The sequence below is a fragment of the Phyllopteryx taeniolatus genome, chromosome 5 (assembly GCF_024500385.1).
Source record: "Phyllopteryx taeniolatus isolate TA_2022b chromosome 5, UOR_Ptae_1.2, whole genome shotgun sequence".
NCBI lineage: Eukaryota > Metazoa > Chordata > Actinopteri > Syngnathiformes > Syngnathidae > Phyllopteryx > Phyllopteryx taeniolatus.
Genome location: NC_084506.1, coordinates 9,616,705 through 9,633,631, shown reverse-complemented (window position 1 = coordinate 9,633,631; position 16,927 = coordinate 9,616,705). Strand labels below are relative to the sequence as shown.

At 44.2% G+C, this 16,927-nt stretch overlaps 1 protein-coding gene across 4 annotated transcripts in view; it reads right to left on the bottom strand.

Annotated features, from left to right (window-relative positions):
• Positions 1 to 16,927, bottom strand: part of b4galnt4a (beta-1,4-N-acetyl-galactosaminyl transferase 4a) — a 140,403-nt gene that overhangs the window by 48,577 nt on the left and 74,899 nt on the right. For 2 of the 4 annotated variants that reach the window (XM_061773240.1, XM_061773239.1), the window contains exon 3: positions 8,023 to 8,121. In XM_061773240.1, the coding sequence (XP_061629224.1) occupies positions 8,023 to 8,121 (99 nt within the window). Of the gene's footprint in view, positions 1 to 8,022; positions 8,122 to 11,470; positions 11,675 to 13,160; positions 13,585 to 16,927 lie in introns of those variants that run through there. The other 2 variants (XM_061773241.1, XM_061773243.1) reach the window with 2 other exon arrangements.

Sequence of the window (16,927 nt, the reverse complement as noted above, 5' to 3'; positions counted from 1 at the left end):
CCTAGACAAAAGGTTGGAACACAACACTATCGACGGGGCTTACCCGCTGTAAAGCCATAAAAAAATAGGAACCTCTGTCTTGGTGTGCTTGACAATGGGACAGCCATGTCAAGTTTGCCCAACTTGGCCAAGCGGGGCATCCTGTCATTGTTCTGGGCCCACCGCAGCAGCCGGTTCTGCTTGATGGGGATTTGCAGCATTTGCAAATAATCATGGATTGATTCGTGTGCAGTGGAATTAATTTGCCACTCTCCTTCCACTTTGATAGTGTGTTTCTCATTGTTTCTCACAGGACTGTAACACAGCAAGGCGTATTCCACAGTGGAAGCTTTTATTCACCACCGCAGGTGACAACAACCCTCCCGGTTCACTCAGCGACACTCAGGCATCATCAGCGTGAACATCCTGTAGCTGGTAAAGTCAGGCATTCAAAATAAAAGCACGCCAGTATAACAACACGGCCAATCTTTAAGCCAAATTCACGTGATTCGCGACGAGTCGACGTCATGCTCTAAACATTGTGGAGTAGCAAAGTCGACTGGTCTGCACAATCTCTAGTTTTTTGTCCGCTCATAATGTACTAAAATAACAATAGCTACTTCAAAAAACACACATGCTCAACAACGTTTGTTTGGCCTTGGTTTCTTGCTCTTGCTCTCGTACAGTGCAGTGGTTGCTTCGCTTTTGTTTACATTTTTTTCTTGTTGATAAGCTTGTTTTTCTTTTTAAAAAAGTTGAAAAGTAGCGACTCCTGGATATTTCTAAACATTGTGGAGGCTGTACTTTTTTGTAGATACAGTCAGTTGTTGCTGTATTCCAATATTTTCTGATACTCTCTCACCATTACGTGAGCGTTAGCACAAGCCTGCTATTAGCAGCAAGACCAGCAATCAAGATGCCTCCCTTTTCCACCGAGGACTATCACGGACTGCTGCAGAGGATGTCAATCCTGTAAATGAAAATCCACCGTCTTGAAATATATGTGGATGGAAATGGGCAGTCGGGAATGAAACCACTCTACCGATGTCTCAAAATGGTGTGCTAACAGACAGCCACTTATCTAAACAAAGAGGACGGATGTGGACTGTGGAAACGGTAATGGACCATCAAGCAGTTCTCCCTGGAATTTACTGGGAGCAAAGCCCAAAGATATGTGACAACATCTAAAAAGGGAGAACACAACACCGGCGGATTCCCGAGGAATCGGGCCGGCCTGCGTTGCGGGCTGCTTCAACGCCGAGTGAGCGGCCGTGGACGGTCGCTACAGCGAAGGGCAAGAAAAAAGGATGTGAGTCATGCAATGCAAAACATTGACTCACAAATAGATTTGAGACACTTTTACGAGACCCTGGCCAAAAATGCTCATCCCCCACCGCCCCTGAAAGGAATGAAATTAAATCATACAAGAAAAAAATGGCACCCCAAATGTTAATAGTTGGTGATGGAGCTGTCAAGGATGGAAAATGTTTTTGCAGTGAGAAGAACACTTTTCTTTTAAAGTACTGTGTTTTACCAATGCCATGTTGTCTGATATCTCTAAAATAAATCCTGGAGATCACTAATCAGAACCCTACTGTGAAAAAAACGGCTTAAGTCCCGAATACATGAATGAAACGCTAATGGGATATAAACCCAGTAGGGCTCTGAGATCGACAGACTCAGGTCAAACAGTCCAACGCAAACATGGTGAAGCAGCGTTTGGCTATTATGCTGCACACAAATGGAATTAGTTGCCAACAGAAGTGACGTCAGCCCCAAGTGTGAATGTTTTTAAGGCCAGGTTTTTCCCATGCTTTTTTAGAGCATTTCTACTTTTAAATGATATTTCTCGCCCTGTATGCTGTTTTAATTGTATTTTTATTTTTTTAATTGAATTTCATTTCATAACCTGTTTATAAGCTGTTTTTTTTTCTTTGTTTTTCAATGCTTTTAATCATGTAAAGACCATTGAGTTACCTTGTGTATGAAATGCGCTACATCAATAAATGTGCTTTGCTTTGATTTGCTTTGCTTTGCTTTGCTAGAGGTCTGCACTCTACAAGTACTGTGTTGGTGTTTCATCCTTTTAGATGTTAGCTGCTTACTATGATCTATTCATCCATCAAGCCAAAGTGACCTAATAAGATTAAACAAAAAAAAACTGATAACCGTGCAGTGCTTCCATCCGAGTGGCAAGCTTGTTAAGAGTTCTCTATCGGGTCAGATAAACGCGTCTCTACCTTGTACTCGGCCTCCGTTTCTCAATTTAAAGCAGAAACATGTTGACAGGAAGTGTCACGCACCTCCAATATCACACAGGCATTTCAACAGATGGCCTAACCTGAAGGGGAGCCTCGCATTTCTCCGGCGTCTCGGTACGGGAAGCTTGTATCAAGCTTTTCTGTTTGTTTTTTTAAAAAACAAATATGCCAGTTCAGTTGAGCCACAGGTTCTTAATGTTTGTTTGTCAAAGATGTCTTGCGTCTAAATGGTTCAATTAGGACACCGTAAGAGTTTGGGATGATTCCAGTCATCCCAAAGTAAGGTGTCAGAAAGGAAGTCCGACAGAGGTCAGAGGGATTTAGCAGATGGAATGAGGACGTGTGCAGATGAGCCTTTGAAAGAGATTTTGAAAGGGTTTCAAAAGCAAACCTTTTTTTGGGTTGTTGTTCAACAGGCACTATTTAAAGGTCAACAGAGTGAGGGGAGGCCCTGGGTTGTAAACTTCCTTCGGAGGGGGTGATGGCGAATTGGTGAACAGGATACACGCTTCCCAGCTTGGCATTTGTCATTTGTGCAAACGCACACGCACGGCAGGGTTATAATGTTGGAATTGAGTTATTGTTTTCATTTGAATTCGTTTTTACAGTGTGTTGGTTCATTTTTATTAGTTTGTATTGTTTTCAAAATGCTTCATTTTAGTTTAGTTTTCAAATGTTCATATTTTTTTTAATGGGGTATTTTGTCAGGTGTGATATTAAAAAAAAAAAATTATAATTGTGTCATATAAACTTAAACGATTTGTTAACTTACAACGAGCAGATGAACATCCATCCATAAATCAAACACAGGTACTTCATAACAGTCCGCAGACTTAGAAGTGCAATAGTGCATAAAGTTTGATGCATCACCAAATACAGTCAACTCACTTGCTGAATGGGCTCAAGTTTCATACGGTCCTTCCTTGCATGTTGAATGAATGAGGTCTGAAAATCATTCCCGCTTTCCTTCCCTTGCTGCCAAATTGCAAACTTCAAAAGTCGACTTTCAGATGATTCTTTTGTCATTTAACTCATTTAACTGTATGAAGTACAAGTAGAGCATTGGCTAAATGATGCCAAAATGTTTACTTTGTTGCAAATAACTGAAATCTTCCAGACCAGCATTGAACCTAAAAGTTTATAAAATTGTTTTCACTCACGTACAGAAGGCAAAATACTCATTTAATGACTGTACTGGTAAATTTCAAGCCCAGGCACAGTACGCCGGAAGAAAAGGACGCCCAGACGTTCTTGCTCACGGATAAAGTACATGCAGTGAATGAATGAAACTAAAAAAATGTGAAATATTAAGATCCTTCCTTTATCAGTGGTTGTCTTATATAACAACACGCAGAGAGAGGAGCTCTGACTGACATTAAGTGTGGTGGGAGGAGAGGGTGGCAGTTAATCCCATCTGTCGATGAAAAGACATGGAGCCACAGAGAGGCAAAACGATAAGTGCTCAACACAAGTCGCTGTTTGTCACTTTCCGCCTTCATTTGTCTTGGCGTATCTCCCTGTGTGCTGCTGCCCAAAATCTGGATGCACTATCAAGAGGAGCACCAAATCAGACCTTCGCTGTCCTCCAAGCCTGGTGCAGCTCGCTGCATTCATGCTGGCAGCGAACACTGACAAACGGGCGCTCGGCGCACCCGCTGACACGCTGAATCCCATTTGGATAAGGAAAGCGAGACATGATGTTCCTGGCAAAAGGCACACTGGGATAAAGAGAAGAGCACTCAGCGCAAAGCCCTCAGGACATTAAAGAGCATCACGTCATGTGCTGCACTTTTACACTTTGTTGAAATTTGAAGGGCAGAAGATCAAATTGGGAGCGTGATTCCCTCTGTGACCATGCCGTGGCTGTATCGGAAGCCCCCGCAATCTAACCTGGCTACTGACTTCGGTCTTTATATGACAATCGAAAATATAACAAGACAACGAAACCAAGACAGGTAGCAGGGGTGCTCAAACCTGGTTTGAAAGAAGCACATATTCAACTTTACAGTGAAAGGAAAACTGAGACGTCATCTAAGAAAGACGAGCCGTTCATATGATTTACTTGGCAGCCGAATCAGCTTTTGGTTTGAATAATCTGCCATCTGCTCCGTGACTACGTCTATTCTGTCGCGGCCAGCATTTCACACCAAGGAGATGACATCCATCCGTCCATCAGTGGACCGATTGCAATAAGACACTTATGGCAAAATAAGACTCCTGTAATCCGTTTTTTTTTTTTTCATCCAGTATTTGGATAGACAGATGGGGGACAGACAAGCTGCAGAATCCCCCCAAAAAAAGAATCCTAGCCATCACGGCCTCTTGTTCTCCACTTGAGTCCCACTTGCGTGTCGAGTAGTGCCTCATGCGTTGCAGTTGTGCAGTATTGTTACATCCATAAAAGCACGAGTGTGCTTGTCAACAGCAGCAAGGCTTCTTCCGTCTGCCCGCCGTATGCCTAACGAGACTGCATTGGGAACACGCTTCAATATGTGCTTGACATGATTGCATCGTTACACAGCATTTGAAGTGACGGTTTGACGATGATGATGATGATGATTATTATTATTATAACAACTCTTTGTGCCTCTAAAACAAAGAATGATATTGTCAGTGTCTGACATCACTACCCAATGAGGGTTGTGTTTTTTGTCCATTGTGCGCTGTCAATGGTGGCAGTTGTGAATGTCTATTATACGAAGGTGGATGAGGTATTCATCCAAAGTTCAACATACATCCATCCATTTTTCCCGAACCGCTCACCTCCCTCGCAGGTAGGCTGGCGCCTATCCTCGCTGACTTTAAAAAACAACAATGATTCGCACTCACATTCACACCTACAGAAAATGTAGAGTCTTCAATGAATCAACCATGCATGTTTTTGGGATGTGGGACGAAACCAGAGTACCCGGAGAAAACCCACGCAAGCACGGAACATTGAAACTCAACACAGGCGAGGCCGCATTAGCGCCCCCAAAGTTTTGGAGGTAAAAAAATGATGGTCGGGGATGAGATCCTGCCCCAAGTCGAGGAGTTCAAGTATCTCGGGGTTTTGTTCACGAGTGAGGGAAGAACGGAACGGGAGATCGCCAGGCGGATCGGTGCGGCGTCTGCAGCGATGCGGACTTTGTATCGGTCCGTTGTGGCGAAGAAGGAGCTGAGCCGAAAGGCGAAGCTCTCGATTTACCGGTCGATCTTCGTTCCTACCTTCATCACCTATGGCCGCCACGAGCTGTGGGTCGTGACCGAAAGAACAAGATCGTAGATACAAGCGTCCAAAATGAGTTTAATAATAATATAATATAATAATATCATAATTATATATATATATATATATAAAAAAGCCGCCTAGCTGAGAGGCCATTGTAAAGTCCACCAGAGTCGTTAGGTGGAAACTTCCACTATCCGTTTTCTTCTCCTCACTGGGGTCGCAGGCGCGCTGGAGCCCATCCCAGCTATCATCGGGCGGGAGGCGGGGCACACCCCGAACTGGTCGCCGGCCAATCGCAGGGCACATCTAAACAAACAACCATTCACACCTACGGACCTTCAGTCAACCTAGCGTGCATGTTTTTGGGATGTGGGAGGAAACCGGAGTGCCCGGAGAAAAGCCACGTAGGCACGGGGAGAAACTTCAATGATCTTCCATTCAGTTGTAAAGTGGTCGTGGAGTTACCTCACGGTCAAGCAGGCTGTGCTGTTGTTGGCATCTTGGCAGCATTGTTGGTTGCAAATTGCGGCTGATTTCTTTGAAATTCTCAGCTCAAGCGGACCAGCCTCTAGTGTCTCTTTCCCGGAGTTCGGAGTTCTTGGCATGCCTGTGGCTTTCGATATCCATCTCCATTGGATGAGTTCACCACTTGGTGACACTAATTAGGGCCCACACCAGAAGTCATCAATACGCTGTCGAAAACGAAATCTCCACGTGTGCACGGAAGTCGGCATCTGTGCATTTGGCGATAGCAGCGTGAGTGTGTACGTGGCTTATACGAATGCCTCCGCATGCCCGTGTGACCTCTGTCGGGCCGTGACGGCTGGCATATGGCCCCACTCTACCTCCACCAGACACGGTGTACGCCTCTGACAGCGCCGGCTCGGTGGCCCCTCGGACCTCTGCCATTTTGGCCGTGCGCCAGGAAAACAAGTTAGCGTCAGTAATTAGGACCGATAGTGAGCAGAGAAAGCAGAGGGGGAGCCGCTGTGCTCTGTCATGTCTGACCGAGTAAGCGCATCCTTCATTTCTTACGTGAATTATGAGCCCCACCCACAAAATCTACAAAAAGATCTGACATTTTTTCCACATAGTAGGTTTAACAAAGGCTACATATTACACATAGTGTGCTGCCCACTCTGGTGTGCCCTCCTTAGCCTGATGGTGGTGCAGCACAGGTAGATTTGATCAATTATGGCAACAAGAAATAGACAATCAGCAAATTAAACTCAATAGTTTGTGCTTTTTTTTTAAAGCTTTTATTTGTATTTGTATTTTTTTTAAGAATACTGTGTAGGCGGCACGGTGACCGACTGGTTAGCACATCTGCCGTAACACAGAAGCAGAAATACTGCTAGTGCCACACAAAAAAAACAATGTCCAGAAGCTCTTTCGATTTGGCGGCGAGATTGTGTTTTTCCGCGGCCAGGTCCATCACCTTCAACATGAAGGCTACCAGGGTAGGCAGCAATAGCAATAGCGATACGTCCGCTTTTTGGCTTGATGAGTGTGTGCGCTAGAACAGAGCAGATCTGCATACCAATCCGGACGCTTCAATGGGTGCGGATTTCATTTAAAAATGTGAACATTTCACTATAAATGGAGCTCGATTTTGGTGAGTTAAAAATAAGGTAAGAAAAGAAAAGAAAACATGACGCTCTTGCGATCTGGAAAATATAAAAGCTGGTGTAAATGCCATGGCTTACAGTCTGAACTTCACAGAAGCCAACGGAACTACGTATAAATACACACCGACCTGTTGCAAAACGATGCCCACTTTTAAAAGCGGATGAGGCCGATGCAAGACCGAAACGAAAGATGTTGCCTTTGAAAAGATATCTACTGTATGGTAAAAGGACAAAATGCGTAGCAGACAAACATATTGTTAATTGAACGCGTGCATTTTAAAAGGCAGATGATTTGATACAGCTCTTGTATTGCATCGAATCAGAGTGTACATGTGGTCATGACAGAGTCAAAAATGACAATTGTATGTCATTAGAGACTGCAATAATATTATCAGTAGGTCCACACGCAATCATCAGCTTCTCCTGCAATTGACATTGTTGACAATGTCAATATTCCTTACAGACTATTTACTACTTACTCAAATTTCCCGGAAAAACACTGCGGTCATTCGGAGGGGAGAGCGGAGGGAAAGGTTCACGTTGCACGCAAATGCACACTCGGTTCAACAGGTTGCAGATTGGTCCTTATCGCAAAACCCCGTCTGTCATGCTTGAATAGGTTTTGATGAAATATCATTCCAGTGCAATCATTTAACAGTCATGTACATATTTTCTGAGACAACAGTTCAGATGGGAATGATTAAGCGTCTTTGTAACACGAAGGACAGAACAATAAGACATTTTCAGTGAAATGATGTTCATGTGTCCCAGAATGCCAATGATATACTAACATTTTAACGTGTGTACGCTATGAGTCACCAAGCAAAGTTGAGGTGATGAGTCACACAAATACAACAAGCAACTGGACCTGAATGTTTCAAAGATTGGTGGCCCTCAGAGCTCAGTGAGGATACAAAAACAAAAGAGAAAGGTAATTAATTACCTCTGGTTTCCATGGCAATTTCTTATAGTGCTCGGTAAGAAACTTGCGGATGTGGGAGTGGCCTCTGCTGTCGGGAACTCCTGCAATGGTCTCGTCATCCTTGAAGAGAGAAGGAAATGCAATGCAGTTATTCTCCTCAAATTCCAAGATAAGTCACCCAAAAGAGACACTTACGCAAGGAAATCCTGGTTTTAAGTCAACGATTTAATCCTGCCATTGACTCACACATCCATCTGTGCACAGAGGCATAAAATCCATCCGTCATCATGAATCCTCTCCATAACAGAGATGAAGTACCATCATTAGCTCAAAGCGCGGGCCTGTCTCACTGATGGGCGTGCTCGAAGCTTAAACTGTCCATTATGCTCATGTGAGGACAGCCCACACTTCCACACATGCTGAGGGTTATTCCCCTTGTTAAAAGTTCCTCGATGGAACTCTCTCCGACACCCATTCTTACGCCAGCCTTTGACTTGAGCTATTTTTACACTGCAACATATTTTCAAGTGGAAACGGGCAAAAACTAGAATAGACTGACTTCATCTCTTATCCACCACTTTTGGGTGGTCTGGTCTCAAACTCAAACATAGGAGACTTGAGATTTACTCTCAAGGCCAGTCAAGACCCAAACTGTAGAGACATCAATGATTCTGATTATTATTATCAGTTATCCCTATTATTATTAGCCATGCCTGGAGTGAGGCAGCACGGTGGACGACACGTTAGCAGAGCCGCCTCACAGTTCTGCGGACCCGTGTTATATTCCGGCCTCGCCTGCGTGGAGTTTACATGTTCTCCTCGTGCCTGCGTGGCTTTTCTCCGGGTACTCCGATGGACCAGTTGGGAATACAAAGTTCTCAGCAATGAGGCGATAAAGGCCTTCTGTTCCTATGGTAGGACCAGGGGGAGCAGCACTGTTAAAAAGGTGACGGTCCTCCACTTAGCAGAGATTTTAAAAATGCGTACCTACCCTGTGACAACTTTGAGGGCTTTTAAGCACCTCACAACTGAGGGTCTTGGTAGAGAAGGTGGCAGTTTCTGCAAAAGTGATGCGACAGCTGTCAGATGCTGAGTCTTTGATCACTTTTTTGACTTCCAAGGGAGCGAGATGAAGGAGGCCACAGAAGGCAATGAACAATAGGCTTCCCTCCTGTCAGCTACCAGAGTAACTCAAAGAGCCAGACCTGTGTCATTTGCACTCACACGCTGACCTTTAGCACCAAGTCACATGCGGAAACCTTTGTGGAGGCAATTTCTCGCTTGGTAGTTAGGAAATATTTTGAAACGGCTGCACACATCGAAAGCTTTCAAATGCGTTGCTCATGTCATTATCAGATTACCTGTGACCTATTTTTTACATTTGTAAGATTTTGTTTTCTCGCTTTCTTTCTTTTCATTGTACGACAGTACTTGTGTGGTCCAAGCAAAGTGCTTGTCAGAGATGAGCATAATCATCAAATGTAGAACTGACTGTCTACTGACGATGAGATCTGGAAGCAACTGGAACGGCCTACTTGACTGACACCGCGGGGGGAGGCCCGATGGAGAGGCCCAACAGGTTTGCGGCTTGAAGGAGAACAGCCTGACATCAGCTCTTCAAAGGCGAGTTCTGAACATTCTAAGAGGGAATGTCCCGTACTTGGATTCTAATGCTGACTTACAGTGAACAGAGGGAGTTTCACCTGGCTAGCGAAATGATTTGTTTGACCATTTGATTCATTTGGACCTCAATGGAAACTTCCACTCCACAGAATGACAAAGGGCGCTCCTGTCTTGTTTGTCATCCTCCATAAACCACAAAGTAGGCCAACTTATGAATAGAGGGACAAACCAAGCTTAATATGGCGTGCCGCTTCCTTTTGTTCGCAGTTCAGCGTCTGCAAAAGTCCTGATTGTATACAGTATAAAACGGCCAAAACAACCAATTTAACAATCGAGGTTTGAATATACTGAATACTAACAAAAGCCAGCATTTCTATTAGAATGATCAAACAAAAAAAAACATCTTAAATGTGATGACTTCTTGCAAAAGTTGATGTGGAATTGGTGTATCCGAGATAAACCAGGATGCATAGGAAGACAATTGAGCGTAAACAATTATCAGGCCTACCAGACTATGATGGCTGTACAGCAGATGATATATGATTATCCTTGAAACGTTATGATGTTGTATATTCATTGAGCAAAAATGCTTGCGCCGCTTAATCCCCCCCCCCCCCGAAGTCTTCTTATCGATGAAATGAAAAAGCCTCAGATTAAGTCATCGACATAAGGTTGCACCGCATTCTTACCTCGGAAACGGAGTATCGACTTCATGTTGTCGAGCTCTTGTCATCGCTTATTGCAAGCTACACGAGTTTAAGATTGTTTTAGTCTCTAAATTAGAAGCAGACCTAATGTTTCCTGGCGCTGAGCCCAAAACTGGATCATCCTATTTCTGTGCTAATTAAAACTGATGTTAAGGAGCATGTTCAACTGTCTCATGTATTCAAAATTGCATAATGGCAAAACAGGTGAACGCAAATGCTTATCAAATCTTAATAATGCTGTCAACTAAATGACTCCCACTTACAACAATTTGTGATTTAAAACACAGTGAACTAGGAGCATTCAAGCTCAGGAGACATAATGACTAAAGTGAGTTGTTGCATGTATTGCCAAATGACTGCGTGATAGATATGCGGGCTGATCAGGAATATTTGGACTCATCAATCCATCATACCACTGCGCTGGGAGTTAGCCGTTCCCTTCTCGCACGGTCGCACAATACACGCGCGTCCTTGCCGATCGGAGCCCAAAGGAAGAGCCGGAATATCGATGAGCTGGATGAATCTCCCTTATTAAACACAAGCAAGCACAGGTCTGCAGGGAAGTGGAAGTCCACGTGCTAGACGGAGGGAAAGGGATGAAGTAGAGCACAGATCTGGGGCGCCTCACATAAATGGCTTCATCAAACTCCCACGCACGAGTTCAGTGTTTTCAAAGTCCACACACACTTTCAGCTAAAGAACAACAAATTACGAAAATCCACTGGAACATTACCCATTCCAGGAGGCTGGATGAATTTACTCTAGGGCGGCGGCACCATGACTTGAACTGAAAAGAACGAAACGTTCACGAACAAAACGACACTACATCAGGAGTCCTGCTTCAAATACAGTCGTAGCTCGCTGCTCGACACAGGCAGAACTACTTTTACCGAGTTAAAGGTCGACTCTCATTGAGGAGCTACGGAACTGCAGTCCGGTCCGGCTGCCTACGATAACTCCGAGCCCCGCTGCTGCATCGCGCCCACAGTGGATGCGCCGCGAACGGCGAAGGAGGAAGCAGAAGCGAGGCAAGAGCGTGTGCGTGCGTGTGCCACAGCCGGTCTGTGAGACAAATGCCGGCCCCTAACCCCGTCCGCGGTGCAAAGAAGGTTGGGGAACACTGCTGTAATATTACTCACCATACTGGTGGAATTCAGAGTTACAGTCACTCAGTGTATGGCATCAGAGGGGTTCAACTGGAGAGGTTCAGCTGCAAAAGGATGGGCTTGGCTGTCTCTCTGCTTTCAGTTTTGATAGGCACATTATTGAACATGTCAGCGGAATAGAACTGTGGAAATAGGGCAGCTCGTAATGCATCCACGCCATGAGAAGAGTCGCTGAAACTGACAAGAGAAAACGAAGCCATAAACGGTGGTAGACGGCAAAGAAAGAATGAGCAAAACACTGAACAGCTCGAAACACTGGACAACGAACAATCGATGGCTGTTAAAATCTTAACACCGACTTCGCTTTGCTGGGAAAAAAAAGTCTGCTTGGTTAATTTTGCTTGTACAATTTGAAGCTAAAACGGTGACCGTGGCAAAAGTGATGCTCATGCTCATAAGCGCCATGATTAGCACTCACAACACCGCTCACTATTGGAAATAAACTAATTGGAATGTCGATCCCGGGGTGGCACGTTGGACAACGCCGTTCGGAGGAGCGGGGTTCAATCCCCGGCCCCGCCTGTGTGGAGTTCGCATGTTCTCCCCGTGCCTGCGTGGCTTTTCTCCTGGCGACCAGTTCAGGGTGTAACCCTCCTCTCGCCCGAAGGTAGCTGGGATTGGCTCCAGTGAGGATAAGCGGTACAGAAAATGGATGGATGGAATGTTTATCCCCTCAGCTTCTCAACTCACAATTGCCCTCATTTATTGTTATTTAATAATAACCACTGACAAATTAATTCTATACGAGCAGGAAAAACGACATTGCTCTCTCAATGACTGATGTGCATTCCAATTTCTCACTTCAGACATTTGAAACGCCACTTGTTGCTAGGCAGATTTCATAGGGCTCATGAGAGGCTCATAGGCAGTGGTGTAATGGGCATGTGCAACGTGTGCAGTCGCACAGGGCTGCGTGGCTGGCCCACAAAAAACCCTATGTAAATTGGCATACAGCATGACACAGCTGTAAAATATGTACCGCACGCATTTGTAAATAACTGGAGGCCGAACGAGGATGCAGCAGACTCGCTGTACAGCGAGCGAGGAGGGACACTCGAAGAACAGGAACAAAAGGAGGATTAGGAACTGCTTAAACAGCGCGATGACAATATTTGGCTGTCAGCAGAACCACGCAGAGGGGCCCCTTACTAGTGGCGCTGTCTGGTGGGCCTCACAGCTGATATGTTCTGATATATAATGGGACCCCCTATATAATGTTCAATTCAAGTCGAGGGTTTTTTAGAGCGAGTCGTGTCACAGAAACGTCACGGTAATTTTTAGGGGGTCAGCTTAAGAGCGCAATGGAATTTCGGCCCGTATGAGTTGAATGGGGGGTCATTCTGGGAAGTAGCGGACGAAACGAAGAAAAAACGATTGTCGCTGTGGAAATCCTCACATGGACCCCAAAGTAGACGTAGAATGTGTCTTTTCTGGTTGAGTATTGACATGCTGTGTAATATATTCATTTAAACCGGTCCTATCCTGAAAATCAAGGTTCATCAGGTTTTCCGGCCATAATCCACTATATGCGGAACGTCACGTGACTAACTCAAATGTTGTTCTCTTTATGGCTAGTGTCTTCAGACACAGGTTAAATGCACATATATCATTTATTCGTACAAATAGGATGTCATACATGTCAACATGAACAAAGCCTACACACCGTCTATTGTCTTCTTTGATGGCTCTGTGGTGACATCTTGTGCACACGTTCAAAGTTCCTATGGGTGCTTTGAAACGGTTCCCTTCCCCCTTCACCCGAGCGAGGTGGAAGTGCTTCTTCTACCCGGTTTGCCGAATGCTGAAATAGTTTGCGCATATACCAGTGTGAAAGTAGAAACAAATAACAAACTAACCCTTTTCGCAAGCTAGGCTACACCCACTTTATTCGTACGTCCTCCGGTCGATGAAAAAACAAAACAACATTCCCTGAAATTATCGGCGTGGTTGATTTATTTTCGGTACCACAGTAACATGCGTGTTGCCTCTTCCACCAACAAAGCACAAAATCATCTTTTAAATGGGGAAAATGCCATACGCGATCCCGTCCTCACCGCCTCCTAAGTGTCCCTAATGAAGTGGCCAACCCCCGATCGCTACTCAGTCACCACAGAAGAAGAAGGGGAAAAAACCGAGAGAGTGTTGTCCTCATGTAGTCTGCGTTGCTTGTGCTTGTTAGTCAAATGTCAGTGATTGTGTAGTCTTTGACCAAAGAATGAGCATGAACAATCATTAGCTAAGTTACACGTTGAACTAATGTACTGATGTGGATGAAGTTGCTTGAATAATACTACTCACGTCGTTCAGCGAAATATTTGGTATCTTTTGAAGAATGCTGTAATTTTGCACGGAGATGATCCTTAAAAATTCTAAATCCGTGGCATAACTATCAACTTATCTCCTGTACATACCTGCAACTTTGCAACAATAGGAAAATGCCCATTTTAAAGAAGTTAAGAACAGTAAAGATTTGGTTTGTTTCAAAATACCCAGGGAAAACACTTACAGTATATTATATTTTTCAATGCCGTTTCAAAAAAGTACAGCCAAAGGCATATTGCCAGCCATGACATGCGCCAGCCAGAGACTGAGCTGCACTGTATTTGTGTACAGAGAGGGCAAGGAAGTACTATATTCATACCATGTTCTGTGTGGGAACTTGCTGTGCCTCTGTACTGTACCGGGAAAATAAAAATCAGAATACAAATACATGTACCTTTTTTTACTAGCTGTCCGCGAGCCACTTTTGAGAAATCACCGGTCTACTATACGCTTGCTCCTCATCCAACAAATCTCAGCCCTAACCATTTGCTATTTTATCAGAATAAGGTGCCAAGGCTTAGAGAAGTATGCAATATTGGTCATGAGGTCATGAGCAATGTCAATTGATTAGTATCAATGCTAATTGGTAGTAGTAATCAATTGTCATTGCTCAAGACACGTAATGGATACTAGATCCATCATTTCAAAGTCCCTTTTTATATATTCCAACGTCACAACCTGCTTAGCAGCAGTTACGTCTTGACCTATATCCTGATTGGTGTAATTCACTGTTGATTATAAATAGGTCATCCTTTGATGTTTCTTGAAGAGGTTAGGTCTGATTGGTTCATGCCACTGTCTACATTAAATATGGACCAATGGATTGACTAATGGACTAAATTGTGGGCCGGTCTCTTGGAAAACAACAACAACAACAACAACGTCACAATCAGCCCAGAGGACTTCCGGCCCATCGGCCATGTGCCCAGTGTGCCACGTGGCCAGTCCACCCCTGCCGTGGACTCAAAAGGGCAAACGAACAATACAAGTGGGAGAGAAAAACAGTTAACAGCGCATGTGCCGGAAAAAATTCAAAAGAAAAAAATACTCAGTTACAACTAGTCTGTTAAACTCTTGCAGAATCTGAGCCAAGAGAAAATCAGTGCTTCTATTTTTGTTCACCGTCTGCATTATTCATACAAGACATTATGATGGCGGTCACTGAGACAACAGCAGAGTGGCTGTGTGAGGAAGAGCTGTGAATGAAAAATGGAACATAAATAAGAGAAGACTGCAGCAGTCGCTAATGGGAATGAAAGAGTCTGCGGCTCCAATTCATTGTTTTGAAGATTAATGGCCATTGCGAAGACAATGGGAGAAGAAGAAGGAGAACAAGAATAAGATGTTTGGTTTTGACAGGAGAAAAAAAGACATTGCAAGACAATCAAACTCTGCCAAGAACAGCAAGGAAATTCAGCTTTTTGTTGTTGTTGTTGTTGTTGGGACACACCGCATAAAATCTACTCAAAACCCCAAATCGACCAAAATAAAAAAAATAGTGAAGCAAATCTCCAGTTGAAACCTCACCTTCACGTGATATTTCCACAGTGTTCAAGATAGGGCGAGAGTGTGAATTGTCTCTTTGGCTTATAATAATATAAAGAGTCAATTTGGCTTCCTCAATAAAAAAAACATTTCCTCTTATATTTGTACCGACAAAATACCTAAGGCCAAAGAAAACGGCACCAAATATTACAGGCAGCTTGTACAAGGTCCTCCAATGGAGGGCTTTGTCTCCCCAGTCTGAGTCCTAATGTATGTCAAAAAGTTGACCTCTGTAAAAGGTTTTCACAGGTAGTGTTCAGGGTCCTTTTTCCCATGCTTCGTACTATTAATGTCTGATTTTCAGGGGGAGGCCACGGAGCTCCTTGAAATCAGGAAAAGTCATCTGTGTAGTGCAGGATGAGGTGCAGCTGCGCTTGCACAGCTTTCTCATCCAGAGCTTCAGACTCCGAACAGATCAGCGTATCTGCATCAGTGACGGGCTGCCCCGCCGCATCCATCGCAGTCTTTGAGCTCCATAGTTCCCCTGTCAGTCCTGATATGGAATGGCAGCTCACATCAAGTTTGGCACCGTAAACTAGAGGCTTCATTAGCAACCAGTACAGAGTCCTCTGCCATCCCTTCTCAGTTGGAAGTCATTCCGGCGGATGACTTTCTCCGTAGCTCCTCTCATGTGGATGGATGGCTAAGGCCTTAGGAAACAATCTTGTAGGTCATTCAGAGGAACAAAACAGTGCCAGAGTGGGACGACTCCCCTCCTGCAGGACAGTCAATCTGTGACCAGACTTTCATTATGGATGTCTGACAGGTCGTGAACTATAATGTACCAGTAAACTTTTCAAATTCTACTGTCAGACCATCAATTCCAGGGGTCTTGTGTCCCTGTATGCTATGGAGGACTGTAAAACGGTTTTTAGACCGACACCTAGTGGGATTTCTCGCTGTGAATGAGTGTCCTCAGAGACCTGAAGTAGTTCCCTATAGAACTCCTCTTTACTCACATTCTATTCACTCTTGTACAAAGGGTAGAACTAAGAAGAAGAAGAAGAAGAAGATGAAAGGGAAGGGGCGATGGATAGACTGATAAGGAGTAGACAAACAAAACGTGCTGAGAAAAGTATGAAGGAATGACAGTAATATGGCGTATACAATTTTACTAACATTGTGATTATGATGTTTATTAGGGATGGGCGAGGTGTACAGACTGGCGTGCGCCGGCCGTCAATAGAGCCAGTGTTTCCGATGATTGTTGTATACACTACATTTCTACATACTGTACTTTAAAGACAATTTAAGACTTTTCATTAAGGCTTGATGTGATAAACTCTCACTCTGACGGGAAAGTAGCTCTTAAATGAAACATAACAAACATTCTTAAAGATTCTCTGCAGGTATACCAAACAAAATGGAAATTTTAGAGGACGTTGTTCGCGTGCTGCAAGCCAAATGCATTACCTTCATAAGAACATTGTCTCGTTTTAAGCTCAGCTGTTAGCGAGAGCTCCGCCGAAGATTGTAATCTTTTGACAAAGTAATTCAAATGATCAAGGGTGTGCTTCAGGACGGCATAAATGTACTCGAAGAAAGGTAGGATTAAAAGCAGCT